General features: G+C 49.0%; 2 protein-coding genes and 1 long non-coding RNA gene across 7 annotated transcripts in view; 2 read left to right on the top strand and 1 right to left on the bottom strand.

Annotated features, from left to right (window-relative positions):
* Positions 1–8,904, bottom strand: part of UBE3B (ubiquitin protein ligase E3B) — a 32,039-nt gene extending 23,135 nt beyond the window's left edge. The window contains exons 1-10 of one of the 4 annotated variants that reach the window (XM_079949337.1): positions 8,819–8,904; positions 7,669–7,840; positions 7,096–7,210; positions 6,185–6,244; positions 5,757–5,861; positions 5,563–5,659; positions 4,239–4,324; positions 2,208–2,290; positions 1,483–1,588; positions 839–959 (exon numbers count right to left, since the gene is read on the bottom strand). In XM_079949337.1, coding sequence (XP_079805463.1) covers positions 839–959; positions 1,483–1,588; positions 2,208–2,290; positions 4,239–4,324; positions 5,563–5,659; positions 5,757–5,861; positions 6,185–6,244; positions 7,096–7,210; positions 7,669–7,829 — 934 coding nt within the window. In that variant the 5' untranslated portion in view covers positions 7,830–7,840; positions 8,819–8,904. Of the gene's footprint in view, positions 1–838; positions 960–1,482; positions 1,589–2,207; positions 2,291–4,238; positions 4,325–5,562; positions 5,660–5,756; positions 5,862–6,184; positions 6,245–7,095; positions 7,211–7,668; positions 7,841–8,233; positions 8,768–8,818 lie in introns of those variants that run through there. The other 3 variants (XM_079949336.1, XM_079949335.1, XM_079949338.1) reach the window with 3 other exon arrangements.
* LOC307201147 overlaps positions 1–27,688 on the top strand; it is a 225,646-nt gene that overhangs the window by 197,701 nt on the left and 257 nt on the right. Inside the window, exon 2 of the long non-coding RNA XR_013832585.1 lies at positions 25,436–27,197. This is a non-coding gene — a long non-coding RNA (uncharacterized lncRNA). The remainder of the gene's footprint in view (positions 1–25,435; positions 27,198–27,688) is intronic.
* On the top strand, positions 9,056–26,292 carry KCTD10 (potassium channel tetramerization domain containing 10). 2 transcript variants are annotated; one of them, XM_079949958.1, is made up of 7 exons: positions 9,056–9,224; positions 14,000–14,213; positions 18,997–19,166; positions 19,468–19,557; positions 21,043–21,095; positions 21,286–21,481; positions 22,264–26,292. In XM_079949958.1, the coding sequence occupies exons 1-7, from the start codon at positions 9,222–9,224 to the stop codon at positions 22,480–22,482; spliced, it is 945 nt and encodes a 314-aa protein (XP_079806084.1). In that variant the 5' UTR covers positions 9,056–9,221; the 3' UTR covers positions 22,483–26,292. The 2 variants fall into 2 exon arrangements, with proteins under 2 accessions (XP_079806084.1, XP_079806085.1); XM_079949959.1 differs by having other exon boundaries at positions 9,062–9,224; positions 19,471–19,557.

Below are 27,688 nucleotides of genomic sequence, written 5' to 3'. Positions count from 1 at the left end.
GGGGGGCAGGCGGGGGGGGGGGGGGAGAGGAGAATCAAATGAAGTGGCTGGAATCCTTAGCAGGGAATAGCTGGTTGCCAGTGACTCTTGTTTCTTGTTTCTGTAATTTCTAAACAAATTTGCATGTTTTGTTCTTCTTCGTGCTATGCCAAGTGCCTCTGTGTGAAAAGGTCACAGAGGACGTTGTTCATTATGCTCCCCAGGGTCCTCTCTATAAAGATCCTCGTGAAAAAAATGTACCCGAGTTTAGCCACATGAAATGTTTTGTTACATCATGTGAGTTTGGAGGATAAGAAAAACTATTTTCCCTTGCCTGTTTCTTTATTTGCATTGGATGCTGGGAAATTAAAAGCCAGATTTGTGGCTCACATTTGACTGTCTTTTATGGCTCACATCTAAGTTGTCCTCCAAAATATGTCTGAACTAGCTCCATATTTGCACTGGCATTGATCCACGGCACTTCCCATAATACTAAGCCCTGCGACCACAGCCCTTCAATCACATCTAAGCAAATAAAATTGTCATTACTCCTCTGCCCTCTGACCGTGGCAGTACCTTTGGAGCTACACCTCTAGCTTTTGATAGCTCACCAACACACTGCCCACGTGGCATATCTTCACTGCCATAAAGGAACAGAAATTTGATTTCTAAAAATATTTTTGAAAATTCTCAGGAAGCATCATTTTACAGCCACATTTCAGGTGGCCTTGTGCCAACACTGCAGAGGTCAAGTGCATCCTTCTGTGTGGCCTCCCCCACAGAGACGCTCTAGCCACACAGCTTTATTCACATATCCTTGGCCAGGGGCAGCACTAAGAGAGGAAGCAGCTTTGCTTACCTAGAAGGCAGAGCGTGTGGCTCCCTTCTAAACACACACAGACGTCCCTGCACAGCTCTTCGCGGCTCAAGAACAGTATGAATTTGCGCAGGAGGTCCTGCGATTCTATCACTGCCAAACGCTGAAAGGAAAGCGAACTTTTTATAGCTTCCTTTATTTAAATACACTTGTACCTCGGCTTGTCAGTCAAACACAGTTCCCAAAGCATCTTTGCTTTGATTCGGTCAGTAAAACAGTGTTGTGATGCACTCAAGTAGTTTTACCTATGCCCAAGTTAGGAAGAGGAAAATAAAGTTCTATTTTCTCTCCACAGCAAAGTACAAACACCCATTTTCCCACCAACACTACACAATAATATTCTGCCATCCTCAGCACCTCCATCTAAACATGATAATAATATTGGCCTCATGTTACAGGTACGTTGTAAGAATGACAGGTAATATAAATCAAGGGTAGATGAATCTGTGGCCGGTGGGCCAATTCTGGCTCACAAAGCCACTTTCAATGGTCTACTAACCCTCTGCCTAAATTGGACACCTCCTCCCCGTCTAGCACAGCAGCACTGCGAGATCTTAGCAAAGCAAAACAAATGTGCCCCCTCCAATAGTCTGTCTCTCACTCGCACCATTTGAGGGATCGCCTACCTCAGGAGTAAGCGTAGCAAGATGGGTGACTATAGCAGGCACGGATATGATGTGGATCAAAAAGGATCGTAAGAGATTGTCAGAAAACTGAGCTGCAACCACAGGGCTGGGGAGAGAAAAATACCGTAAGGGAGGAGAGAAGAGAAGCATACGTTTTCTGCACACGGAGACAAGAACAGCCACTCCCGTAGTAAGGAAAGCAAAGTCTTAGCAAGAAAGACAATGACTCTGAAAGTACCTTTTGGGGGATGTTTGTGGGCTTCCCCAAAGAGGCATCGGCTGGCCACTGCGGGGAAGAAAATGGTAGACTACATGGATGGCCCCCCTTTGGCTTGATCCTGCTGCAGGGCTCTTCTGATGACTCAAATGTGTGCTTCATTTTTCTCTCTCAACATATTTTATGAATTTAATTTTTAACTCCAGATTGCGGGCATGTTCCAAAGAACAAGTTCACCTTGGAACCAGCTCCCTGCTTAGCAAGTTACTCTTGCGCTGGCAAGTTATTCAAGTCTTTCTTGAAATGGGGAAAGTTGTGGGTTTACAACAGAATTGATGAAATAATGCCTCCCTGACTGCCATAATAAAAATAAAATCCAGAGGAAGGGACTACTCACTTGTAAATTCAGGGTGATGCAATGGTTAAGAAATGGGGATGAAATAAACCCACACATGCATTTATTTAAAGCTGCTTTACTGAAGAGTAATAACTTGGCCTATTGACTTACCGCAACGCAAGAGAAAAGACTGCCGTTAAAGTGCCTTTGGAGAGGGAAGGTCTTGACCTCGCCAAGCCATTTGTCAGCAAAATCTGAAAAAGAAGAACGAAGAAGCTGAAAGGATTGTCAAGAATTGTCAGTGTGCTGCAATACAGTGGTACCTCGGTTTTCAAACAGATTACTTCACAAACTATTTGGAACCTGAACGCTTCAAAACCGGAAATGAGTGTTCCAGTTTTCAAACTTTTTTTGGAACCTGAACGTACTCAGTTTGGGGGTGCACTTCCGTTTTGAGTGCTACACTTCCGCTGCCCGCTCGCTTGCCACCCGACCTGGGCTTCCCTTACTCAGCGCCGGCCAATGTAGGTCAGCCAGTGTGGTGTAGTGGTTAAGAGCGGTAGTCTCGTAATCTGGGGAACCAGGTTCGCGTCTCCACTCCTCCACATGCAGCTGCTGGGTGACCTTGGGCCAGTCACACTTCTTTGAAGTCTCTCAGCCCCACTCACCTCACAGAGTGTTTGTTGTGGGGGAGGAAGGGAAAGGAGAATGTTAGCCGCTTTGAGACTCCTTAAAGGGAGTGAAAGGCGGGATATCAAATCCAAACTCTTCTTCTTTTTCTTCTTATGTGGTCTCGGCGGCTGCCCCCAGTCACCAGTCGTCGCATTCTGGATTAGTTGTAGTTTCCGGGTCACCTTCAAAGGTAGCCCCACATAGAGCGCATTGCAAGAGATAACCAGAGCATGCACCACTCTGGCGAGACAGTCCGGGGGCAGGTAGGGTCTCGGCCTGCGTACCAGATGGAGCTGGTAGACAGCTGCCCTGGACACAGTATTGACCTGCGCCTCCATAGACAGCTGTGAGTCCAAAATGACTCCCAGGCTGTGCACCTGGTCCTTCAGGGGCACAGTTACCCCATTCAGGACCAGGGAGTCCCCCACACCCACCTGCCCCATCCCACAAAAACAGTACTTCTGCCTTGTCAGGATTCAACCTCAATCTGTTAGCCGCCATCCATCCTCCAACCCCCTCCAGACACTCACACAGGACCTTCACTGGTTCTGATTTGAAAGAGAGGTAAATCTAGACCAGCATCCTGTTCTCACAGTGGCCAAGCATATCTTCATTATGGGAAACAGGACCCTCCTACCGTTTCCAGAAACTGGGATTCAGAAGCATTGCTGCCTCCAGCTTAGCCACTTAGCCACTCCAGCTTAGCCACTGTGGCAAGGAGCCATCGATAGCCCTCTCCTCCATGAATCTGTTAATCCTTTTTAAAGCCAAGCTGCTGGCAATCACTGCCTCCTGTGGGAGGGAGCTCCATATGGGTGTCTATATGAGGGGCAACTGTTAGAAAGCACAACTTATAGATTCCACACTTCTGACAGGAGTAGCTTATGGCTCCCCAACAGTCCCCTGAAGATGATACCCTAATGTAACTAATAAAAACATGGCAGACAGAGCTCAGCCGCAATGCAGCCACTGGGCTCGCTTTGTCTGGAGATCAACTATGTGAGTTAAAAGAAAGCAGGATAAAGCACATCACTGTCACCAAGTGGAGAATTGTACTGAATGCTTTCTCAGAAAAAAATGTTTATGGAGCAAACTCACAGATCAGCGCACAAAGATTATGAGCTGTTCTTGCACTTCACCAATGAGCAGTTTCAAAGCCTACTGTGGAGCACTCAGAGCCAGGACAGCGCTGCAGATACAGCAGGTACTGGATGGGGAGCACACAGGTTAAAACTTTGGCTCAGCCATGAGGTTTTAGAGACATTCACCTCTCTCAGCCCAGGTAGGAGCTGTTGTTGGAGATGCCATGCCATGATCTACCATGAGCCCTCAGAATTACTTAAAAAGGCAACTAGGGGAGTAGCAAACAGAACTCGTTTTAAAGAACAGCTAGTTCCACAAGCTGAGGTGAATATTAAAACAAAACAAAACATATACACTGTTAACCATCATTTATTTTCTCTTTGAGCAGATACAAATATACATAATCTCACACAAAAACTAAGACCCCCTACACCAAGCACAACAAACCTGGAGCACGGAATAAAATCCCTTTTGATTCAGGTGTCCCATGATATTTGCACAGATGTGGTTCATGGCAGGACGCAGACTTTCTCCTGCAAGAGGAACACCACAGAAGGAGACAGCTGGCAATTGCAGCTAAATCATACACTGTGGGGCAAACTGCTCTCCAGAGAACGGGCTGGTCTTATAATTCAAAATTAAGTGGGCATCTAATGCCAACCTTAAAGCCCAAAACCTTGGAAGGCAGTAGGAATCCCAAGCCTCATACTTGCCTCCAGTTACAGAATATAAAAGCAAACAAACAAAAACAATTACATAAAAACAAAACCAATCCCCACCCCACTCCCCAACCACCCCACCCCAACCCAAAATAAATCAAAACAAAATAAAAGTACATGGATAAAAACCACCGCTTATGGTGGTACAACAAAGCAAAAAAATAAAAACAGTTTAAAACATATAAGAACAATTCCAACAACCGCTGCAGCAGCACCAGTGTCCCCGAGGGGCTGCCCTTGAGACTGACCCAGAAACTCCAGCGGGTGCAGAATGCCGCAGCGAGACTCCTTACGGGGTCTTCGCTTAGAGATCACATTCATCCGATGCTATACCAGCTGCACTGGCTCCCGGTGGAGTACAGGATCAGGTTTAAGGTGCTGGTTTTAACCTTCAAAGCCCTATACGGCCTAGGGCCCTCGTACCTACGGGACCGCCTCTCCTGGTATGCCCCACAGAGGAACTTACGATCTTCAAATAAAAACACCTTGAGGGTCCCAGGCCTCAGAGAGGTTAGGCTGGCCTCAACTAGAGCCAGGGCTTTTTCGGCTGCGGCTCCAACCTGGTGGAACGCTCTGTCACAAGAGACAAGGGCCCTGCAGGACTTGACATCTTTCCGCAGGGCCTGCAAGACAGAGCTGTTCCACCTGGCATTTGGTCAGGGCGCAGCCTGACCCCCTCCTCTGGCAATCTTTACAAAGCTTTAGTTTATGGTTGCCATCAATTTTGATTTTAATTCATTTTATAATGTTTTATAATGTCATACTGTTTTAATGTTGTTAGCCGCCCTGAGCCCGGCTTCGGCTGGGGAGGGCGGGATATAAATAAAATTTATTATTATTATTATTATTACTTCATGTATCTCTATCTCTGTACTACATACTTTGTGAACAAAACAGATGCTGAGCAGGCACTTTCTTCTGCAGGCAAGGCAGAAACAGTGCCATCCATCACTCATCTTTGAGAAGCTGACAAGATTCCACAGCAAGTATAAAAAAGCCTTGTCATTTTGGCTAGTAGAAAGCCCTAGAAAAATGGAACTCGAAACACCCACCTTTCCCCCTCAGGATTCTCCAAGTGGAAGTGTCCGTAAATGTCACCAGCATTGTGAGGTGCAGATTCACCAGCTTAGAGTCTTGCAATATGTCTGGCTGGAGGAAAGAACCGCCAGAGACATGAAATGGAAGTCTGGAATGGTCACAGACCAGTGAAAACACACACAAAACAGACAGCCAAGTCAGTCCATACCTTAAGCAGCTTCAGAAACTCACAGCAAAGCCACAGCACATCCTTGACCTGCTTAATCCACATCAGTGTGAGCTCCTTCGAAAGTGCAAGGGACACATACCACACCTGTGGGCAAGTGACAGAAGACCATGATAACTGCGGGAGGGGAGGGAGAGGCCATCATTCAGTCGCTGGACTGGGAAAATGCAGAACAAAGCATTGTCACCCCATAATTCAGAGCTGCAGTGTGTATGTGGCAGGGAAGCCTCTGGCATTGGTAGTTTTAGAACAACCACAAATATTCACGTTGCTCAGGAAACACTGGCCAGCAATGCTCCAGCATATGCTTATGGAATTAAAAAATTCTCCACCTGCTCTTGGGGATATTTTATGGAAAAGATATGCACACACTCTCATGTTAGAGTCTATGAAAAGTGACTTTAGCTCACCTTAGGGTCATTTTCAGCATCCATACTGTTAAGGATACAGCGGCACAACTTTTCAAATCTCTGCAATGAAAAGCAGGTGAGTTAATATGAAATTATAATCATTTTGTTGCCTCAGTCCAATGGTTCCTGCAAAGCAGCGCTTTCCATTATTTCCAGTAAACAGACTTCACTCTTACAATCCAAAGGTTGTCTTTTGCTCAAGATCGTAAGAGCAGCCCTGCTGGATGAGGCCAATGGCCCACCTAGACCGGCATCCTGTTCTCCTTAATGGCCAGTCTAATGCTGCCGTACAGTCCCTAAGCAGAGCATGAGGCTCATGCACTGACTGGTCTCCAGTGCAGTTACTCTTTCAGAGCAGCATCCTCCCTCCAGATTAGGGATGGGGAATCTGTGGCCCTCAAGATGTTGCTGGATGATGGTCAGGAATTATGGGAGTTGGGAGTCCAGCAGCCTCTGGAGGATCACAGGTGGGGACATCCCTGCTCCAAGGATAGGGCATTCTGCATTGTGTCAGTTGGTTCACTCAATCATTTGGAACATAAAAAAATAGCAGAATGGCCCAGGACTCCTACAAAAGGAGATATATCCCAAGTGGAAAATTCACACAAAGGACAGCAGCAGTTCTTTCTATGGATATGTGTTTTTGGGCTCAGCTTACCTCTTGAAAAATGCAACAGTTCTCCTATGGAACACATATTTGCCCCTGCAGAGACTCTGGGGCTCAGGATCATTTTCAGAATTCGGGCAAGCCTGGAAGTAGGCAGAATCTGCTGCTGCAGGAAGTAGTTTCTGTCCAAGCTCACCTTGTTCCAGAAAATTCTCCCTCCCCATTCTGTGACTGGAACAGCCCCACCCCCAGCATCAAGAATAAATAGCATGCAGCGAGGAGACTTTCAGCAAAGCAGAAGTACCTCTTTGTCATCTCGGCACCTGAAAACAAAGAGCAGCTTCCGGGATATTTTGAAGATCGAAAGGGCTGTCTTCTTGCCAGGCCCGTTCGCATCAAAAAAGTCATCCACTTCTCTCCTGGGGAGCACAAAGGAAAGTCCAAAAGAAAAGGTACAATGTCATTTGAGAAAGGCTGGTGTGTGCAGGTGAGGTAGGATCCCACCCCCCTTCCATGACAAATGGCAACACTGTTCAGGTTCTTTCCTCTGGATAGAGGCAGCAGAAGGAGCTGCAGATCGGCTCAGAGCATACATGGCAGAACAGGTCAAGATGCCCACACACAATGACTGACTGAAGATATTTCCCTTGCTACACTGGGTAGGAGGTTCAGGAATTTGCCAGCGCCCTAGAGAGGCAAAGGGCCCACCAATGCCCCAAGAGCAATGCCACACTCACTTTGCTCAGAGGATCCAAAAAGTTCAAAGGCAGCAAGACCCTGGGAGCCAGCACTGGCACAGCCACTGGCAAAAGGCTTCAGTCCCCAGAGGCCAAAAGCCAAATCCACCCAGCAGCACCTGCACACGCGTTGCACGCACCTGATTTCCCGCTGCAAACGACAGCGGCACAAGAACCTTCGGACAAGGGCCTGGATCTGCATTGCCGCTCGCTCGCGCTCCTTCAGCTCCCGGCGCTCCTCACGCGCCTGGCGCGCCTTGTCAAGGAACTGGGCCTTAGACAACTGGGCTGCGCTGAACATTTTGGAGGTCTCTGGCAACAGAAGGAGAGGGGAAGGACAGCTGGGAAAGCTGGGAAAGCTGTGCCGCACCTGCTTGCATTGCCCACAACACTACCACAATAGGGAACAGAACTCCTCTTGGGTTCTGCCGAGATCCCTTTACTCACTTACTGTCAGGTTAGCTACTGAACAGGCATCCTTTATTTTGGGCACCCCTTTTCTAGCATCACCCGGAGTTCTGTTTTTCCAAAAGGAAAGGGTCCACCTAACACAGCATCCTGCAAATTGAACCCTTGGCTGCCACCTTCTCTATTCATGTTTTAATTCAGATGGTGAGCTTTTAGGCAGAGAGCTGCTCCTTCACAACTACACAGAGCACTTTCCCAAACATCAAATGAAAACGATCTCCCTCAGCCTTTCCCAACCTGGACAGGTGAGGTCTCTGGGATGAAGCGGACGTGGCTGTCTGGCATGAGGCTCGAGCCCACCGCATTCAGAGAACCAGGCAAAGGCTTACGGCTAGCAGGCCGGAAAGCAGGGCTCCCAAACGGATCTAGGGCGCTCCTCCTCCCGGTCTCCCCCGCCCCACCCAGCACTTTCCTCCTCACCTCTCTCTCTCTCTCTCTCTCTCTAGCCGAGGCAGAGCTGCTCTCGGGCCGCCATTCGGGAGTCGAGGAGGCCCCCCCCGGGCTCTGCGGGGAGAGGCCGGAGGTCAGCCACTGGAATCTCGCCCCCGCCGCGAGCTGCGCCTCAGGACCCTCCGGCTCCGCGCCAGCGAGGGCGGCGCCAACGCCGCGTCCTACCTGCCAGGGTCGTCGGGAGCTCCCACGGGGATAGAGAGAGAGTGTGTGTGTGTGTGTGTGTGTGTGTGTGTGTGTGACCCGCTAGTTGTTAGGCGCTGTTCTGCTTTGCCCTTCCGCCTCCTCCTCCTCCTCCTCCGTCGCCTCGATAACGGCCGCCTCCCCCCCTTCCCCCCCAAAGAACTCCAAGGAGGACCGCCAGAAACGGACCATAGAGTCAAGGAAAAACACTGGCGCTTCCGGCCCTTGGGAAGAAACCGGTCGCTGGCCCGGAAGTCCCGCCTCTCCTCCTGCAGCCGGAGCGCAAGAGGCATAGAGATGGAAGGAGGGCTAGACTTGCCCAGTCGCGACCGGCGCTCCCAGGAGCTGGCCCTGCCCGTTGCTTTCATTCCTCCGTCTGGAAACTCAGGTCCTTGAGATTTGGGTTCCGCCCACCTCCTTGTGGAAAAAGCCGGGGAGGAACGCAAAGGAGCATGGGTAAAATCGGGGTGGGGCTCGGCAGAAAAGTTTTTGGGGGCGCCCCGCCCCTTCCTCTCCTGCGTCACCCGCTGCTTCTTCCTCGTCTTCGCCTCGGGACCTGGTTGGCTGAGGGGGGCCTCGCGAGGGGCTGTTCATGGTGAGCAGGGGGGGGAGAAGGAGGGGGGACCTGGGGGGGTCTGGTGAGGAAGGCCTTGGGGCGGGGGGGCCTCTTAGGCAAGTCCCCTTGGGCAGAGCCTAGGGAAAGGGGGCGACCTCTTCTCCTCCTCCTCCTCTCTGGCTTCAGAGACCCCGTGTCCTTCAGCGGGGAGAAGTTTCGAGTGGGCCCCAACCTCCCGGCCTCCCTCAGTCTGCCCCCCCCCCCGGTGAGCATGAGGATGAAACCCAACATCAATAAAATCAGTTCCGATGATGATGATGATGATGATGATCTGTTCCGTGGGGCCATCAATGTGCGTGGCATTTTAGAGCTTGGCACGGGAGGGAGGCGGGGCTTAGGAAGTGATAAACTGTGCATTAAATGCCCAGCCCCCTTCTCCAACCTGGTGCCCCATCAGTTCTCATCAGCACAACTTGGGAGTTGTAATAATATTTTTTCGTACCCCGCCCACTTGACTGAGTTGTTCCAACAACTCTGGACAGCTTCCAACATATATTAAAACAGAACAGAACACTTGACACTGAAAACCTCCTATAAGCCTTCAGGTGTCTTCTTAAGTAGTCCAAGTCATCTGGAGGGAGACAGACTTTCATGTTCTTTCAGTGCAAATCCTATGCAGGTTTACTCAGAAGTGATCCACACCTTGGAGTTCCCTGGGGCAGGGGAGAGGATAGCAAATGGGATGCCATGAGGCGGTCTTGTGGGTCACCAACGGGGAGTGCATGCATACATGAGGCAGGGAGTGAATTCTTCAGATGAAAGGAGGACTTTTTCACTCAACACATCAATGCCCTGTGGAACTCACTGCAAGAAGATGTGGGAATTGCTGTTCATGGGTCGTGAGGGTTCTGGGAAGCTGAGAAGGAGGAATAGGGGGAGGCCAGGCAAAGATGGGGCATACAAGAAAGGTTTAAGAAGCAGGTGGTGGACTGTTGAATATTTTAGTTTGTTCCATGTGGACACTTTCCATGTGGGCTCTTCCTCTGTAGGGAAAGTCCACCAAACATTCTGCACTGGAGTCTTTAGAAAACCAGTCAAGACCATTCTCTCCCACCAGGTTTTTGAGAATAGGGGACCAATTTAGGGTGCTCTATTAGAACAGTCTTTCCCATACCTTGGTGCTCTCCAGGGGCTTTGGACAACAACTCCTGCCAGCCTCAACCAGCACAACCATGGGATTTGTAGTCCCAAGATATCTTGAAGAGTGCCAGTTTGACAGAGAGCTTATTAGAGTGTTGATCTGCATTGCAGGGTGTTGGACTAGATGATCCTTGGGGTCCCTTCCAACTGTTCAATTCTATGATTCTATCTGACTGCTCTGCTTCCGGTTTGTATTTTTAGACGAATGTGTGTTTTGTAGTAAATTTGTGTTATTGAGAGCCACTTAGGGATCCTCTGAAGGGCATGGAGATATGAGGAAAGTCTTTCAAACCCCCCGCCCATCCTTTCTCTTTATTTCATGTTATTACAGTGGTGCCCCGCAAGACGAATGCCTCGCAAGACGGAAAACTCGCTAGACGAAAGAGTTTTCCGTTTTGGAGGTGCTTCGCAAAACGAATTTCCTATGGGCTTGCTTCGCAAGACGAAAATGTCTTGCGAGTTCCTGCAGGTTTCCCCCCCCCCCTTTTTCTAAGCCGCTTATCCACTTATCTGCTAAGCCGATAAGCCGCTAAAAGCCGCTAAACCGCAAATAGCGCTAATCCACTAAGGCGTCAATGGGCTTGCTTCGCAAGACGAAAAAACCACTAGACGAAGAGAATCGCGGAACGGATTCTTTTCGTCTTGTGAGGCACCACTGTATAAACATATGAACTGATTTACTTGTGCTCCATTAAGGATCACAACAAGATGGAAGGTAAGACCTTTCACTTACAAACCCATTGTGTCATAAACTATCCAAGCATAATTCAACTAATGTCTCGCCTTTATATGGGCTGCGAAAAGTCTTTAAATGGTTCCAAATTATACTTGTGTTTTACCTACTCCATAAAGGGCAACTGGTTTCTCTCTGCTCTGTCTCTCTTCTCTTAATCATACCATCTCGGTAAGCTTAGACATTGCAGCAGCAGCACAACAACATGTATTATTAAGTCACTCTTCTTCACTTGGAATTTACTTGAATTAGCCATTGGGCTGCTGTTAAGCACAGTGCCTACTCAGCTCACCCCAGAAGTGTACCAGGAATATCTAAGTAAGTCAGATTCTCCCCCAGCCACAGAAATGTTGCTATCCTTTTTCCTCTTGGCTCTTCCTTTCCTAGCTGGGTTGTTTTTAATCCTGACTTGTCAGGTTTTATCTAATGCATCCCTGAGATAAGGTGGGAATTGGAGCTCCCCTTGACTGGTAACAAGATGCCGCATGAAACATTCAGCACTCTGTTTCAATATTAATTGACTTCCTCCCCTGCCTTCAGGCAGCCTAATAATTTAACCATAGCCTTAAAGCTCTCCCCTCTGACAAAGCTCTTTCATTGGCTTTGTGATGGTGAGTGGGACTTTAATTTCCCCTCTGTGCAAAGCTTGAGGCCCTGATAAACTCATTGTTCTGAGGTGGCTGGTGATCTAAGTTTATTGTTAGCACAGAAGCCTGGCCAGGCCTGATAAAGTGAAAAAGAGCCTTTCTGCCATTTGTCACTGCCCCAGGAGATTTCCAAACCTTATAGATCTCCAATGCAGCCCCTTGATAAGGTCAGAGAAGGGCTCCTTCTGGCTAGTGACTCATGCCTGCTTTGTCCATTGCAGAGGGATAACTTTGCTGTTCTGTGGTACCTCTAAAGACCTCATGTGTTTGTTTTGATAGGCTCTCACTCACAATGGGTGGGGTGGGGTGTAGCACAGCCATTTTCATACTGCATTCTGGGCTTATTCAGAAGCTTTTGGGGCACGGGGCACCTTTGGAAAGAAGCTATAAAGGGGACCACAAAATGCCAATTCCACAGAAAATAAACCAGCAGTGCTTGGAACTCCACCCATTTCCAAAATGGCAGGAAAAACCTACACCCACCCACACCAATAGACAAAGGAACCCCCTCCCCAAAATATGTGCCCCCTCCAACCAAACAACTCCCTCCCCAAGCAATTTTTAAAAACAGAGCAGAGGACTTGGGCAAGGGCCATGGGAGGGTGCTGTTGGGGACCCCAAGCTTAGGCTCTTGTAGATCACAAGTTGGCAGCTATTAGGAAGAACTTTATCTAACACCTGGGCTGTGTCACTTGAGGTTGGAATCCTTTTGACAGTCTTAAATGCAGGAGGGTGAGAAGGCGTCTGTTTGTAGAATAACTCTCTGGCTGATGTTTAGGGAAAGGAGGGGCAGGTGGGAAGAACAAGAGAGATTGCTCCATTGTCTGTACTGCTTGCACTGTGGAAAAGCTGACCAAAGAGCTTCTTGGGACTGAAGCTGAAATTCCTTGGCTGAATTCAAAATAAGCCAAGCCCTTACTGCAGAGAAAGGCTTTGGTGGGGAGGGAGTCACTCAGGAGTAAGCCATGAAGATGATAAGCACACACATAACCTGACCAGGACACTAGCTGGAGGTGAATCATCAACCTTCCCCCCCCCCCAGCCTGAAGCAGCTCATCTTTTGCTTGCAATTCTGTTCTTACACACTCTCAAAAGTATTTCAAAAGGCCAATGAGAGCAACTGAGTGATGAAATTATGCAAAAATCCTGATGTTTCTCTGAGAAGTCCTGACGCTAGTTTCCTTACTGAGTTTTGCCAAGACACTTCCTGCTGCCTCGCACTGTGTACCCACACTGCACCCATGTGAGAGCCCAATAACTAGCAACAACATAAGAAGAGCCTGCTTGCACTGTGTACCCACACTGCACCCATGTGAGAGCCCAATAACTAGCAACAACATAAGAAGAGCCTGCTGGATCAGGCCAGTGGTCCCTCATTCTGTTCCCACGGTGGCTAACTAGGTGCCTCTTTTAAAGCCATCTAAGTTAGTGGCTATCCCTGCCTCCTATGCACTGCTTGAAGAAGTGCCTTGTTTTACCTCTCTGGAGTCTTCCAGCGTTCAGCATCATTGGGTGCCCAGGAGTCCTAATGTTCTGAGAGAGAGAGAAACACTTCTCGATCCACTTTCTCCATGCCAGGTATCATTCAATAAAACTGTCCTGTTGCCTTTTACTTGCCTTTTCTCTATACTACAAAGTCCCAAATGCTGCACCCTTTCCTCATAGGGGCATCTCTACATCCCCTTTATCATTTGGTCACCCTTTTATGAACCTTTCTTGCAACTCCCAGCCTTTTCTCTTAGGAACTAAGGGTGACATACCCTGTTCCCTCCCTCATTTAATCCCTATGACAACCCTGTGAGGTAGGTTAGGCTGAGAGACTGTGGCTGGCACCCAGAGTCACCAAGTGAACCTCATGGCCAAGTGGGGATTTGAACCCTAGTCCAACACTAACCGCTGGCCCCCATGCCTCGACTCCCCTTCCACAACTTGGCGCCACCCCGTATGCTTCTTCACTGGGACGCCTATGAATCCCAGCCTGCAGGCAGGCAGGCATCTGGAGGTGGCTGTTTGTCAGTGCCAGACTCTGCTTACGTTCTTCCCAGCCCAGGTGGGCTGCTGCTGCCTCTGTGTCCAGTGCCTGAGGCATTTGATGGCCCCTGAGCCGCAGGAAGCTGGACCCGAAGGGCCTTGGCTCCAGTCCAGCTGGGCTCCTCTTGGTCCGACCTGTTTAGGATGCGCAGGTAACCAGAGGGGCATGAGGGTCCTCACAGAAGGCTCCTTTGCTCTTGCAGGAAGAGATGTCTGGAGAAACGGTGGTGAGCACTGCAGTGCCAGCAGCTGCAACCCGCACCATGTCCTTCAAAGGCGCCAGCCCCAGTTCCAAGTATGTGAAGCTGAACATCGGCGGGGGCCTGTACTACACCACCATGCAGACGCTGACCAAGCAGGACACCATGCTCAAGGCCATGTTCAGTGGTCGGATGGAGGTCCTCACCGACAGCGAAGGTAATGGAGGCCTCCTGGTCAGGAGGGACGGCAGGGCCAAGATGGGCAGTGCCAGTGTGCTCTTAAGAGGTGGCTGTTTGAGGCTCCCGTTAGCCTCACTCAGTCTCTTTGCATTAATAAAAATGCACTATGCAGCACATAGTTAAACTATGGAACTCCCTGCCACAGGAGGCAGTGGGTAGCCACTAACTCAGATGGCTTCAAAATAAGATTGGACAAATTCATGGAGGAAAGGCTGTCGATGGCTACCAGGCATGATGGCTATTCTCTGCCTCTCTGGTCAGAGGCAGTAATGCTTCTGAATCCCAGTTCCTGGAAACCACAGGAGGGGAGAGGGCTCTTGTCCTCAGTTCTGGCTTGCAGGTTTCCCAAAAGAGGCATCTGGTTGGCCACTGAGATGGCCAGATGCAGCAGGCTCCACTTACATGCTGACAACTGAAAAAATATAATGCTAGACTCAAATGTACCAGGCAGTTCATAGTCTAATGATGATGATGATGATGATATTCAAAAAAATTGCCACTTGTTCTGTGATGGACTTGTCGGAGCCCTGAAGCAAAGTTTTCCTAAGAGTCTCAGAAGGTTGGTCAGGGAGGAACTGAACAATGGGATAGATGAAGTCTGTCATGGAAGCTGCTCTATCTAGTCCAGCCTCCTGTTCTCACAGGGAACCAGATAATAATAATAATAAATTTTATTTATATCCCGCCCTCCCCAGCCGAAGCCGGGCTCAGGGCGGCTAACAACACTAAAACAGTGCAACATTATAAAAACATTATAAAAATTAATTAAAATCAAAATTGATGGCAACCATAAACTAAAGTTTTGTAAAGATTGCCAAAGGAGGGAGTCAGGCTGCGCCCTGACCAAAGGCCTAGTGGAACAGCTCTGTCTTGCAGGCCCTGCGGAAAGATGTCAAGTCCTGCAGGGCCCTTGTCTCTTGTGACAGAGCGTTCCACCAGGTTGGAGCCGCAGCCGAAAAAGCCCTGGCTCTAGTTGAGGCCAGCCTAACCTCTCTGTGGCCTGGGACCTTCAAGATGTTTTTATTTGAAGACCGTAAGTTCCTCTGTGGGGCATACCAGGAGAGGCGGTCCTGTAGGGATGCCCCCAAGGGAAGCCCACAGGCAGGATCTGACCCCAGAGCCTCCTCCCCTCCTGCAGCTTCCAGCATTCAGAAGCAAGGCTGCTTTTTTGTGAGGCAAAGCACCATCCCCATGGCTAATAGCCTTGATCCTCTAGGAATTTGTTCCATCCTCTCTTAAGGCCACCCAGCCGCCCAGAGTGGCTAGGGAAACCCAGACAGATGGGTGGGGTATAAATAATAAAATTATTATTATTATTTCTTCTTCTTATGCAAGTTGGTGGCCATCCCGGCCTCCTGTGGGAGCGAGTAAGAGCAATACAGACTTTTGCACCCTCTGATTTTAAGAAAACTTGCAGGTTTAATCGCCGTAAGGGCAAAGTAGAGCAAGATAGCAGGGCTGGAAAGATAGACTGTCCCTTGTTCCATTTGGAGCCATTATGTAAAACTCGTGGCTTGGAGAACTAAGAGCATAATCAGCTTTTCACTGTAAGGCCATTAATTCAAGGCACCCATCAGATCCTTTGGCCTGCATTGCCCTTATTTGTTAAAGACAAGCGTCTGTCCTGCATAAGCTCCCCCCCCCCCGCCGCCGCCACCCTCCTCAAATGCATTCTTGTCTCTCTGCCCATAAACCAAAGCCTTTGGTCTGTTTATGGCTGGCTGTGCCTTGCTGACGATTGCGCAGGAAGCTTCCCTCTGAGAAACTGCTTCTCTGGCTGTGTTCAGTCAAGGGCTAGGAGAGGGAGCTGAGGGGGGAAGAAAGAGGAGGCACCCTGTTCCATTTCATTGCTTTTTTATTTTCACTGATCGCACCCTAATAAACAGAATATGCCGGCAGCAGGAGATTTTCTAAGGAGCCCTCTTGCCTCCTAGATGCCCTTAGCTGGCCCTTTTGCCCCTTTCTTTAATAGGGGGGGGGGACTAGAGAAATGATTCGCTAGCTGTCAGGGATTCTTTACCTGTGATCCCTGCCTTGCAGGGGGGTTGAACATTGCAAGGAGTTGAACTCCATGGCCCTTCAGGTCCCTTCCAATTCTACGATTCTATGAATCTGTTATTTTGTTGGGTCACTTGCTCTAGGTAACCAGGAGGCCACTTGGGGGCATGTAAGCCCAGCATTGCAAATGAGCCATCCAAAATAATAATAATAATAATAATAATAATAATAAATTTTATTTATATCCCGCCCTCCCCAGCCGAAGCCGGGCTCAGGGCGGCTAACAACACTAAAACAGTATGACATTATAAAACATTATAAAAATGAATTAAAATCAAAATTGATGGCAACCATAAACTAAAGCTTTGTAAAGATTGCCAGAGGAGGGGGTCAGGCTGCGCCCTGACCAAATGCCAGGTGGAACAGCTCTGTCTTGCAGGCCCTGCGGAAAGATGTCAAGTCCTGCAGGGCCCTTGTCTCTTGTGACAGAGCGTTCCACCAGGTTGGAGCCGCAGCCGAAAAAGCCCTGGCTCTAGTTGAGGCCAGCCTAACCTCTCTGAGGCCTGGGACCCTCAAGGTGTTTTTATTTGAAGATCGTAAGTTCCTCTGTGGGGCATACCAGGAGAGGCGGTCCCGTAGGTACGAGGGCCCTAGGCCGTATAGGGCTTTGAAGGTTAAAACCAGCACCTTAAACCTGATCCTGTACTCCACCGGGAGCCAGTGCAGCTGGTATAGCACCGGATGAATGTGATCTCTAAGCGAGGACCCCGTAAGGAGTCTCGCTGCGGCATTCTGCACCCGCTGGAGTTTCTGGGTCAGTCTCAAGGGCAGCCCCACGTAGAGCGAGTTACAATAATCCAGTCTGGAGGTGACCGTCGCGTGGATCACAGTGGCTAGGTCAGGGCGAGAGAGGTAAGGAGCCAACTGCTTAGCTTGGCGGAGATGAAAAAATGCCGCCTTTGTTGTAGCTGCAATCTGCGCCTCCATGGAGAGGGAGGTATCGAAGATTACACCCAAACTCTTAACGGACGGTGCTGGCACTAATTGCACCCCCGCAAGAGATGGGAGTTGCCCCCTCAGTCCCATGTCGTCCCGTCCCAGCCAGAGGACCTCTGTCTTCGAAGGATTTAACTTCAGCCGGCTCCCACGTAACCATCCAGCCACAGCCTCCAAGCATCTGATCAGTGTGTCTGGGGCCGAGTACGGGTGGCCGTCCATCAACAAATAGAGTTGGGTGTCATCAGCATACTGATGGCAGCCCAGCCCAAAACTCCGGACAAGCTGGGCGAGGGGGCGCATAAAGATGTTAAAAAGCATCGGGGAGAGTATTGCACCCTGAGGCACACCACACACCAAGGAGTGGCGGGATGACAATTCCCCCCCAAGCGCCACCCTCTGTCCCCGACCAGAGAGAAACGAGCGCAGCCATTGAAGGACTGTGCCCTGGATCCCCACGTCGGCAAGGCGGTGGTCCAGGAGTTCGTGATCGACCATGTCGAAGGCTGCTGACAGGTCTAGAAGAATCAGCAGCCCCGACCCGCCTCGATCCAGCTGCCTGCGGAGATCATCTGTTAGGGCGACCAGAGCCGTCTCGGTCCCATGACCAGCGCGGAAGCCGGACTGGAATGGATCCAGAGCTGATGTTTCATCCAGAAACCTACCAAGCTGTTCAGCAACCGCTCTCTCAATCACCTTACCCAGGAATGGAAGATTCGAAACCGGGCGGTAATTGGATAGATCTAAGGGATCTAATGATGTTTTCTTTAAGAGCGGGCGCACCACTGCCTCCTTCAGTTCCCCTGGGAATGTCCCGGTGCCAAGGGACAGATTGATGATATCCCCCAGGGGGGCCCGCACCTCTTCTGGACACGCTCTAATCAGCCAGGACGGGCACGGGTCGAGAGGGCAGGTGGTGGGCTTTCCAGCTCGGAGGAATCTGTCTACATCAGCTGGGGATATCCAGTCAAAGTGGTCCAATACTGAACCCGAGGACAGTCGAGGGGCCTCCAGTTCCTTTATTGTATCCAAATTGGCAGGGAGGTCATGGCGGAGCAACAAGACCTTCTCCGCAAAAAAGCTCGCAAATGCCTCACAGCTGTGTGTCAAATTGTTATTTAAATTTGGCTGTCCTTCGAGGGACGTTAAAGACCGAATTTTACTAAATAATTGTGCCGGGCGAGAGCTAGCGGATGCAATGGAGGCCGAGAAGTAGGACTTTTTAGCGGCCTAAAATGACAACCCACAAATATTTTTACTAGACTGACGGGCTGTTTATTTCTTGGCTGCTGATCATGGCACTTCAGTGAACCTGAAATGAGTGGGGAGGGGCTTCCTTTCCCAGTTTCCTGCAGCTGATTCCTATTTGGTCCAGGCAAGTAGTAAACTTGCATTAGCATTCCAAAATGTTCACAGGGCACCTCCTTTTCTAAAGCTTTATAGATCTTCCATTGCCCTCACCCAAAATCCTGCTTGGGGCTTGAGATCAGCATAAGAGGCTCTACTCTCTGCCCTGTCATTACACGAGGTGCTATAAGCAGGTGCAAGAGGTGACCCCTTTTTGTGGTGGCCCCAGGATTGCAGACTAGCCTCCCAGTGGGAATCTGCTTGGCCACAGATGTTCCCCATCTCTGCTGCAAGGTATTTAGGCACCCCAAACCTTGGCCTGTTGGTGGTCCTCTCACTGGTAACAGGGAGACAGTGGTTTTGTTCTGCTTTCCTCCTTTGCCTCTTTCTCCATTAATTTTCATCTGCTGTTGTCTCAGGCTGGATTTTGATTGACCGCTGTGGTAAACATTTTGGGACCATCTTAAACTACCTGCGTGACGGTGCTGTACCCCTTCCAGAGAGCCGGCGGGAGATAGAAGAGCTGCTGGCAGAAGCCAAATATTATTTGGTCCAAGGTCTGGTGGATGAGTGCCAGGCTGCCCTACAGGTAAGCAGGCCAAGCATCAGGCACTTGAGAACCCACAGTGGCTACAAAAGCCCTCTTGTTGTTTGCCTTGGTGAAGAGGTGTCTTCCGTTGGCGTCAAAACTTGTGCAATGCAAACACCATATTTCTGGCGGGAGAGCATCCCAGTGAGGGTGCCACCACAGAAAAGGCCCTGTCTTGAGTCACTGCCTGATGTACCTCAATTCCTGGTGGGTCTTCAGCTGGGCTAGTAGGTTCTTCCCGGTGGGCTCCTGACTTCTCTTCCACCTCTTGCTTGTGTTCTGATTGGGTCTCTCGTTTCAGCAGAACAAAGAGGTCTACGAGCCCTTCTGCAAGGTGCCCATCATCACATCCTCCAAAGAAGAACAGAAACTTATAGCCACATCAAACAAGGTGAGCAGCTCTTGGGATGAGAAAAGCTGAGTTTTAAGCTTGGCATGTTCACAAACTACACATTCCCGCCTGGTTTTCACTTCAAACCTGCACAACTTGGCTGTGATTCCTGCATTGCTTAGGGTTGCACTAGATCAGTGTTTCCCAACCTTGTGCCTCCAGCTGTTTTTGAACTACAACTCCCATCATCCCTGACTAGCAAGACCAGTGGCAAGGGATGATGGGAATTGTAGTCCAAAAACAGTTGGAGGCACAAGGTTGGGAAACACTGCACTAGATGACTTTTAGGTCCCTTCCACCTCTGTGATTAAGTGTTGGGCTTAATTTGGATTAATTTTATAAGGAATGATTTTAAAGTGTTGTGTTGTGTTGTACTGTTGTACTGTTTTATTGTTGTTAGCCGCCCTGAGCCTGGCTTCGGCTGGGGAGGGCGGGATATAAATAAAATGTATTATTATTATTATTATTATTATTATTATTATTATTATCTCTGCCTTCCCTTAGGAACTGGGTTGGGGGTGCGGTGGAGAATTACCTGCCTCTTTACTCTTTCTTTCTCCTCACCGGTTCCCCACCACCACCTTTATCTTCACCTGTATTCTGTCTTTGAAACTTAGATTGTTAAACCTGCAAGGCCAGGATCATATTACAGCACCCTGATATTTTATATGGGGCCAGAATATAAACACTTCAGTAAAAACATAGCAAAGGGGTGGCTAACTGTGACCCTCTGGATGTTGGGTTCCCAACTCCCATCAGCCCCAGCCTGCGTGACTTCGTGGTCAGGGAAGATGGGAGTTGTAGTCCAGTAATAACTGGAGGGACACAGCTCAGCCACTCCTTGACAGAAGGATAGACCTATCATAATGGGCAGGTCTGTTCATGGTTGTACATGGCCATGAGTGGAACCTCTGTGTACAGAGGCAGTCTACCTGTGGATATCACTTGCTGGCAACAAAGGGAAGAGGGCCTTGGTGAGAAACACAATGCCAGACTGGAGGGAGCTTTGGTCTGATGCTCCTGCAGGGCTTTTCTGATATTCTAAAGCATCTGCATTCTGTACCAGAGCTCATGTGCAGGAGGCAGTTCCGAGTCTTAACCCTCCACCGTGGCTTTGCCCTCCCAATCTGCACCATGCAAAGTTTATGACTGATTGATTGATTGAATTTGTACCCCACTGTTCATACAAAGAGACTGGCATATAGTCAAAACAAGTCTAAAAAAACAGGATACGCAAGGGAAAAGAGACAGGAAGGGAAGAGGAAAAGCAAAACTCAGGTGCCAGTTTCTAAAGAGTCACTCTTTAGAATGCAGTTCAGGGGCAGGAGGCACCGGATGGAGCTGGGCTTCCTATCTCTCCCATCCCACCTGGAATTGCTTCCCCCAGTTGACAGCTGAAGGGAGAGTTCCCTTTTCAAGGTGAGCTCTATAACAAAAGCATCAAACTGTGACATTTATCCCTACCTGTTTGTGCTTTCCCCACAGCCAGCGGTAAAATTGCTGTACAACAGAAGTAACAACAAGTACTCCTACACCAGGTAAACGCTTTCGCCTTCTGCACCCAGGGAAGGTTTGTAAGGCCATTTTCAATGCCACATGGAAGCTAATGAAACAAAGTGAGGAGGCGGGGAATGGAGTTTTGACTAAAAGTAGAGTTAGTGGGGGCAGGGGTTTAAAAGAGGCCCCTGGAAACTGGAAGGTGTCCTCATTCCTGTCCTGTTGGCTCAGCAACTCCGATGACAACATGCTGAAGAACATTGAGCTGTTTGACAAGCTTTCACTGCGCTTCAATGGGAGGGTCCTCTTCATCAAGGATGTCATTGGGGACGAGATTTGCTGCTGGTCTTTCTACGGACAGGGGCGCAAGATAGCGGAAGTCTGCTGCACATCCATTGTGTACGCCACGGAAAAGAAACAGACCAAGGTGAGTCTTGTTGCTGTTGCTTCCTTGACAACACCCACCCACTCCCCAAAATGATATGTAGAAGGTAGGTAAATGCAGACAAAACCAAGCAAGTATTTGAGCTTGCCCCTGCAACCCTCTTCTTCTCTCCCCTCTGCCCCACCCCCAACATAGCCGGGTTGCAAAGTTCTTCCATGCCTAGGCAAGAGGGCCCGGGGGAAGAAGCTTCCTGCCAGACCGCTGACTGAGGATGGTTTCAGGGAACATGTTGGGTCGCAGTTAAAACAACGTCACTGGCTACCAGTCTATTTCTAGGCACAATACGGTGCTGGTGATAACTTATGAAGCCCTCTATGGTTGGGCCCAGGCTACCTGAAATATCATCTCTCTCTCTGTGAACCCACCCAAGTGCTAAGATCCTCAGGTGAGCACCTTCTCTTGGTCCCATCAGAGGCACACTGGTGGTGACCCAGGAGTGGCTGCTCCCATATTGCAGGATTCCCTCCCAAAAGAGGCTAGATGGGCTCCTTCTTTGTCATCCTTCCACTGGCAGGCTCAGAGCTTCCTGTTCCAACGGGCCTCTGGAAATGGAGGTGCGGACGGAGCTCAGGCTGGGCAGATGTCAGGGCAAACTGTAGTTTAACTGCTGGCTCTAAACAGGTTCTGGTGTATTTTAACTGTTGGTTTTTAACTAATTTGTTTTCCTTTGTATTTTATAATGATGTTTTAAAATGTAAGTTGCCCTGAATTCCAGCTTGGGAGAAAGGAATTCCTGTTAACCTCCCTCTGCTTGGGGTGTCCAGGTTGAATTCCCAGAAGCCCGGATCTACGAGGAGACATTAAACATTCTGCTTTATGAAGCCCAAGATGGACGAGGCCCTGACAACGCACTGCTGGAAGCGACTGGAGGGGCAGCCGGCCGCTCGCACCACCTGGAGGAGGACGAGGAGCGGGAGCGCATTGAGCGGGTCCGCAGGATCCACATCAAGCGCCCGGACGACCGCACTCACCTGCACCAGTGAGAGAGAGAGAGAGAGAAGCCAGCCTCAGCCCACAGTCCTGCTGGGGCAAAATCTCCGTCCAGGCTCACTCCAGTGGCTGCCAGGCACCTAACCTATATTCCATGCGGTCTATAAACTGTTATTTTATAAACAAGTTAGAGTATTTTTGGTATGGAACACAGTAGTTTTATCATGAAAATCCACAAGGTGTCCAGCTTCACAGCAATCCTGTGGACTCGCTCCAGCCTCTGGGAATCAATGCCTGTCTTGGTGTATCCAGCACTTCTTGTTCCTGCTCTCTCGTGCCTTGAGGAATCTTCCTTCTGCAGGGGCATTTTGCAAAGGCAGCCTCCCCCCACCTGGTGCTCTCTGGGAGCTTTGGACTCACAGCTCCCATCCTAATGGAGTTGTAGTCCAAAGCCCTCTGGAAAGGGCTGCGTTGCTGGGGATGGCTGTGCTAGCAAAACAAAGATGTTGCCTGCCCTCTCCATCTCACTCAAGTCCAGGGTTCAAGAAAGGCAGCTCAACTTCCACACACCTTCCACTTTCTCTTCCTGAAAGTTAAAATGGGAGAGATGAGCTGCCTCTCAATTCATGCACTGTGACAAAATCTACAGTAGAAACCTCTTTGCTTGCTTTGCCACCAGGTTGCTAATTTCCTAAGTGCAGGTGTAACTTGTCTGTGAACAGAGACAGGGGCACTTTGAGGAAAAGGACACAACATACTTCTAGGATGGAAGGATAATCCTTCTGCTTCCCTCTTTCTTTTTGGACATGGGCAGAGGAGAGGTGGTCCTCTCTTGGCCACTCTTTAGGGAAATGTACCTGCAGCAGGGCCCAAAGTGTTGTCTTGCCTCTTCCCAAGTTAACATGTGGTGTGTGTTTGTCTTTTCATGCTGTGACAGTTTTTCCACAACAAAAGTCCAAGCAATGCCTCTTCCCATTTCAGGCAGGCTTTTACAATTCTCGTTTTCCCACCCACTTCCATGCAGACAAACCCTGCTGATTTTGGGAACGCATCTGTTTCTCCTTCCATCTGTCCCATCTTGGGTGTGTAAGTTGCTCTTGCCTGTTTTGTAGGTGGGACAGAAACAAAAATGTGAACTTGCCATGCCACTGTCTTTGCTGTGCCCTGCTCTCTTCTTTTGTAACCCAAGGCATGTCTCAAGAGTGAGAGAACCTACAGCACAGGGTGGGGAGAGCAAGGGGCTGTCCTACGTATCCCTCCAGCCCCAGCCCCAAAATATCAGATGCAGCTTTTGCAAAAGCCCTACCCCACCAGATTTTCTCCCAGGTCATGCAGGCTCATGTGCATATGTAAAGCCTCAGTCTTACTACTCGGGAGGTGGGAGGCAGTTTAGAGGAGCACCTTCCATATACGAGAATACATTCTGTGTGTGTTGAGGCAGGATGCACGATTATCACCCCTTTTAAATCTACCTCTGCACAATTTTTCTTTTACTTCCGTTAGGAAGCAGATTAACCAGAAACCTGTAATGTTGCGTTTGGGACTGAAGTAGCAGGAAAGCCAAAGCATCAAGCTGTTTGCTGAAGCTTAGAGGAGCCCTCCCTGGCCTGGCACCCTCCAGAGGGGTGGACCACAACTCCCATCAGCCCCAGGATCACATGGCTATCCTGGTTGGGACTTATGGGAGTTGTAGTCAAACCCATTTGGAGGGTGCCAGGCCAGAGAAGGCTGAAGTATTAATATGCTGAGTATCAAAGTCTCACTCGGCTCATTCCTTTTTGTGTGTTTGGGTCTCTGTCTCATCCTCCCGCAGTTGATGCAGCCCCTCAGCTGCAACTTTCTCCCTTTGCAGGAGAGAAAAAAGGCACTGGTTGGTGGTCTTATTAATCCCATTTCATGCCTGTCGCTTGTGCAGCATAAAACATTGCGGAACAAAATGGTGTGTCATGATGGCGCTCTGGATGCTCCCAACTCCACATCATCTTGGAGGATTCATTCTTAAAAACATGTTTAAGTATTATAGTAAGTGACATCACTGTAAAAATTGCTCAGTATTTTGACATCCTTAATATGTTACAGCTAAGCTTATCTGGGAGTTGTAGTTCAAGGAAGGCACTTAAGAAACTTCTCCAGCAAGAGTCTGATAACTTCCTCTCTTTATTCTTGTTGTGTACAGCCTAATGGGGGGGGGGGCAATCCTCACATTTTTTGGAAGTGTAAGAAAGAAATTGTTGTGTCTGCAGTTAGGGGACAGGATGGTGGATTCCTGTGAAGCCTTTGCTTCTAGCATCCTACCTTGCTCTTACGAATGTGGAAGAACTGAGCCTGCTACACACAGATCCCCAAAGGTAACTGTTGTTTCCAGGATGGGGTACTTATAATCCCACATCAAAGGGAAGCAATTTCCTCTTCCTGTCAGCCAACCAATTTTGTAACATCAACTCTGCGCATTAATATCACCTTTCCTTGCCCGTCTTTTAGTTTGAAGGTTTGGAAATAAGCAAGTGAGTGCCGGTGGTTTTAGCTTCCTGGGGCCAGAGGAAGGGGTGGGGTGCAGTTGCCTTCCTCTCCTTGTTCAGTTCTCTGAGCCTTTTTAAAAAATGCTCTTCAATAGAGGGAAGTGCTCTTTGTTTCAATGTCCAGGGCTGAGTGCATCTTTCAAGATAATCCATTTCTTCGGTGAGACTGTTTTCAGGAAAAGGTGGGATCAGTGAAGAAGGGAGGCTGCACATCAGCTGCCAATGAATTCTGCACTGTTCAGTATCAGAACAAGGAATAAGGTACTTCTCCTTGGTACAAACAAGACACCTATGTGGCCATGGAAGGTTTAGGTGGTTAAATCTAGCTGTAGTATTTGCTGCCCCAGGTTCCCTGTAGGCCAGAGGTGGTCCCTTCTCCTCCTCAATTGTTCCCATGTGGGGGCACAGTGAGAGGTGCTTTTTCATTCTCCCACCTGCAACCAGGAAGCATCCTGACAATCCTGCAGAATTGTTTCCTTTAAAGTAGAAGCCTGACAGTCTTGCTACTTTTACCGTGCCAGCAGGGTGTTAACTTCCAGACACAAACTATAGAGCATGAGTTAGAGGTGCAAGGAAAAAGTAGCCCAGCTGCCCCCAAAGTCATGTGCAGCGGTAAAAGCCCTTTATAAGTGGAAGGTGAAGGGGCAGCAGAATGGGTGGCTGTACCTTGCATGAAACACTTCAGCTGCCTGAGCAATGGATTTTGTGTCCTGAAATGAAGCCTTGCTGTGGTTGACGAGTGTGGCGAAGGAGCATTCAAGTGCACATCTGTGTGGGGAAGCAGTCTCCTGCAACGAGGTTAGAGGCCATGACTGACAGCGGCAGAGCAAGCTGCTCGGGCACCTGGGGCGAGCCGTCCATAGGGGCAGGGTGGACCACAGGGCCTCCGGAGTCTGCCTGCCCCCTCCCACTCTGCTGCCCTACAGCTGGGGGGGGGCAGCGGGCAGACCATTAGGACAGCGCGGAGCCTGCACGCACCCAAGCCACCGTGTCTCTCCCAGGCCCCGCGGTGAGTGCTGCCCAGCATTTTGTCGCCCCCCCTCAGTGGTGACACCCGGGGGCACTCCACACCCACTGCACCCCCCTTCCTCCACCCCTGGCTGCGGGAACAAGCTGCCAGCTGCATCCAGTGACAAGCACTTTTAAGAGCAGCAGTGGACCCTTCCTCTGTCAGCAGCAGCAGCAGAAATTCTCCCCCACAGCTTCAGTTTCACAGCCTTCATTCCAATGCTACAAGGTAATATTTGCAGAGCAGAGCAAAGTTTCTATGTTTAAGTCTGTATGTATGTATTTTATGCAGGTCTGAAAATATGCAGAATAAATAGGCGTTTTGCTAATTTCCAACTTGTTGGCTGTTCCTTTGTTTCTCTTGCAAGCAGCTAACAAATGTAGCCCAATACTTTTTGCAGGAAGGTGGATCAAAAATGGTTTGGGCTGCTGGGCCAAAGTTTGCCAGATGTGCCAGGAGGTGGGGAGATCTCCCTCCCATGCAAGAAGCAAGCACACAATTGAGAGATGACTCAAATGCAGTTACACAAGCAGGCCCTAATTTTTTGGCAGATATCACCAGAAGACCGTTCCAATTCAGGGCTGCTCAACACCTGCTGGTTCAATCCATCTGAATCCAGGTAGCATTGGGAGAGCTTTGTGGCTGGGAGATGCAAGACTCCGTTCAGCCGCTGAACTTGCAACATTCACACACGGAAGTCTCCATTTGGTCGCCTTTGCCAATCAGATCAACCAGCCTGTCATTGCTGAACCCCTGAGGAGATTCTGGGGCTTCCTCAGTAGAGCTGGACAAATGGATTCTGGATTTATTCTGTTTCTCATTTTCTCGCTCTTAAGTTCAGTTTGCCTCATTTTCCACAAACATTTGCATTTTTTAAAGAGACACATTCAAATTAATGCACACTTTTGTGCATTGTTCCCCTAATACACCATTTGCATGCAGCTTTGCAAGCAATTTCCCCTTACAGAATGCATTTTGTATGTTAATTTCACCAATATGCATTTTTATACACATTCCTTGATTGATTGAAGAACTGCAGATCAACATTCAGGGAAGTGTGGATTTCAAAGGTAAAGAGGGTTTCAGTTTACATACTGGTTTAGGAGTTGCAAATTTGGCAAGTGTGCCTTTCTCCCCATTCCTGCTCCACATGTAACAAAAAGGTGACTGGTCCAGAAGAAGCCTCAGCTGGCCACCTTACTTGGCTTTCAGACAGAGCTAGAAGGAGACTTTAAAACCAGTCAGGAGATCTGCTTTTTAGCACCAAAGATAATCACGAAGATCGGCAGAAGGGAAATGAAGAAGAGTTAAGAGCCTCGGATATCAGATCTCCAGGTTGATGGACACTGGGAGGTTGATGGAACTGACGGCAGGGGCCGGGACCGGGGAGGGGAGACGAAGGAAAGAAATTGGGAATTTAAAGTGTATATAATGAGATTTTTTTAAAATAATAATAATGAGAAATGGAAAAATCGTGGAATGAAATTTTTATGACCCTAGGGGAAATGTCTTAAGAGATTAAGTTCAATATATTACTTTTAATGAGAAACAAGATTAAATAAAGTAAAAATGGATGATTAATTGGTGAAAGAAGAGAATGTTAAATTACAGTATACTAAGATAAATTATTAGGATAAAAACAAAGATGAAGGATTTGCTGAAATATCTAACTGAACCAGAATACAAAGAGGGGAGGTGTGAGGAGGTCAAGGAAATAAGTTAAAGAAGGAA

The sequence above is a fragment of the Podarcis cretensis genome (genome assembly GCF_951804945.1).
Source record: "Podarcis cretensis genome assembly, chromosome: 13".
In the NCBI taxonomy this organism is placed as follows: Eukaryota; Metazoa; Chordata; class Lepidosauria; order Squamata; family Lacertidae; genus Podarcis; species Podarcis cretensis.
Note: the sequence above shows the minus strand (reverse complement) of the source record. Positions and strands in the feature narration are given on the sequence as shown.

Bases quoted from the DNA above. Each gene is read 5' to 3' on its own strand.
- KCTD10 (XM_079949958.1), top strand. The intron at 14,214-18,996 runs GTAATGGAGGCC...CTGTTGTCTCAG, and splicing joins GGTCCTCACCGACAGCGAAG to GCTGGATTTTGATTGACCGC. The intron at 21,096-21,285 runs GTAAACGCTTTC...CTGTTGGCTCAG, and splicing joins AACAAGTACTCCTACACCAG to CAACTCCGATGACAACATGC.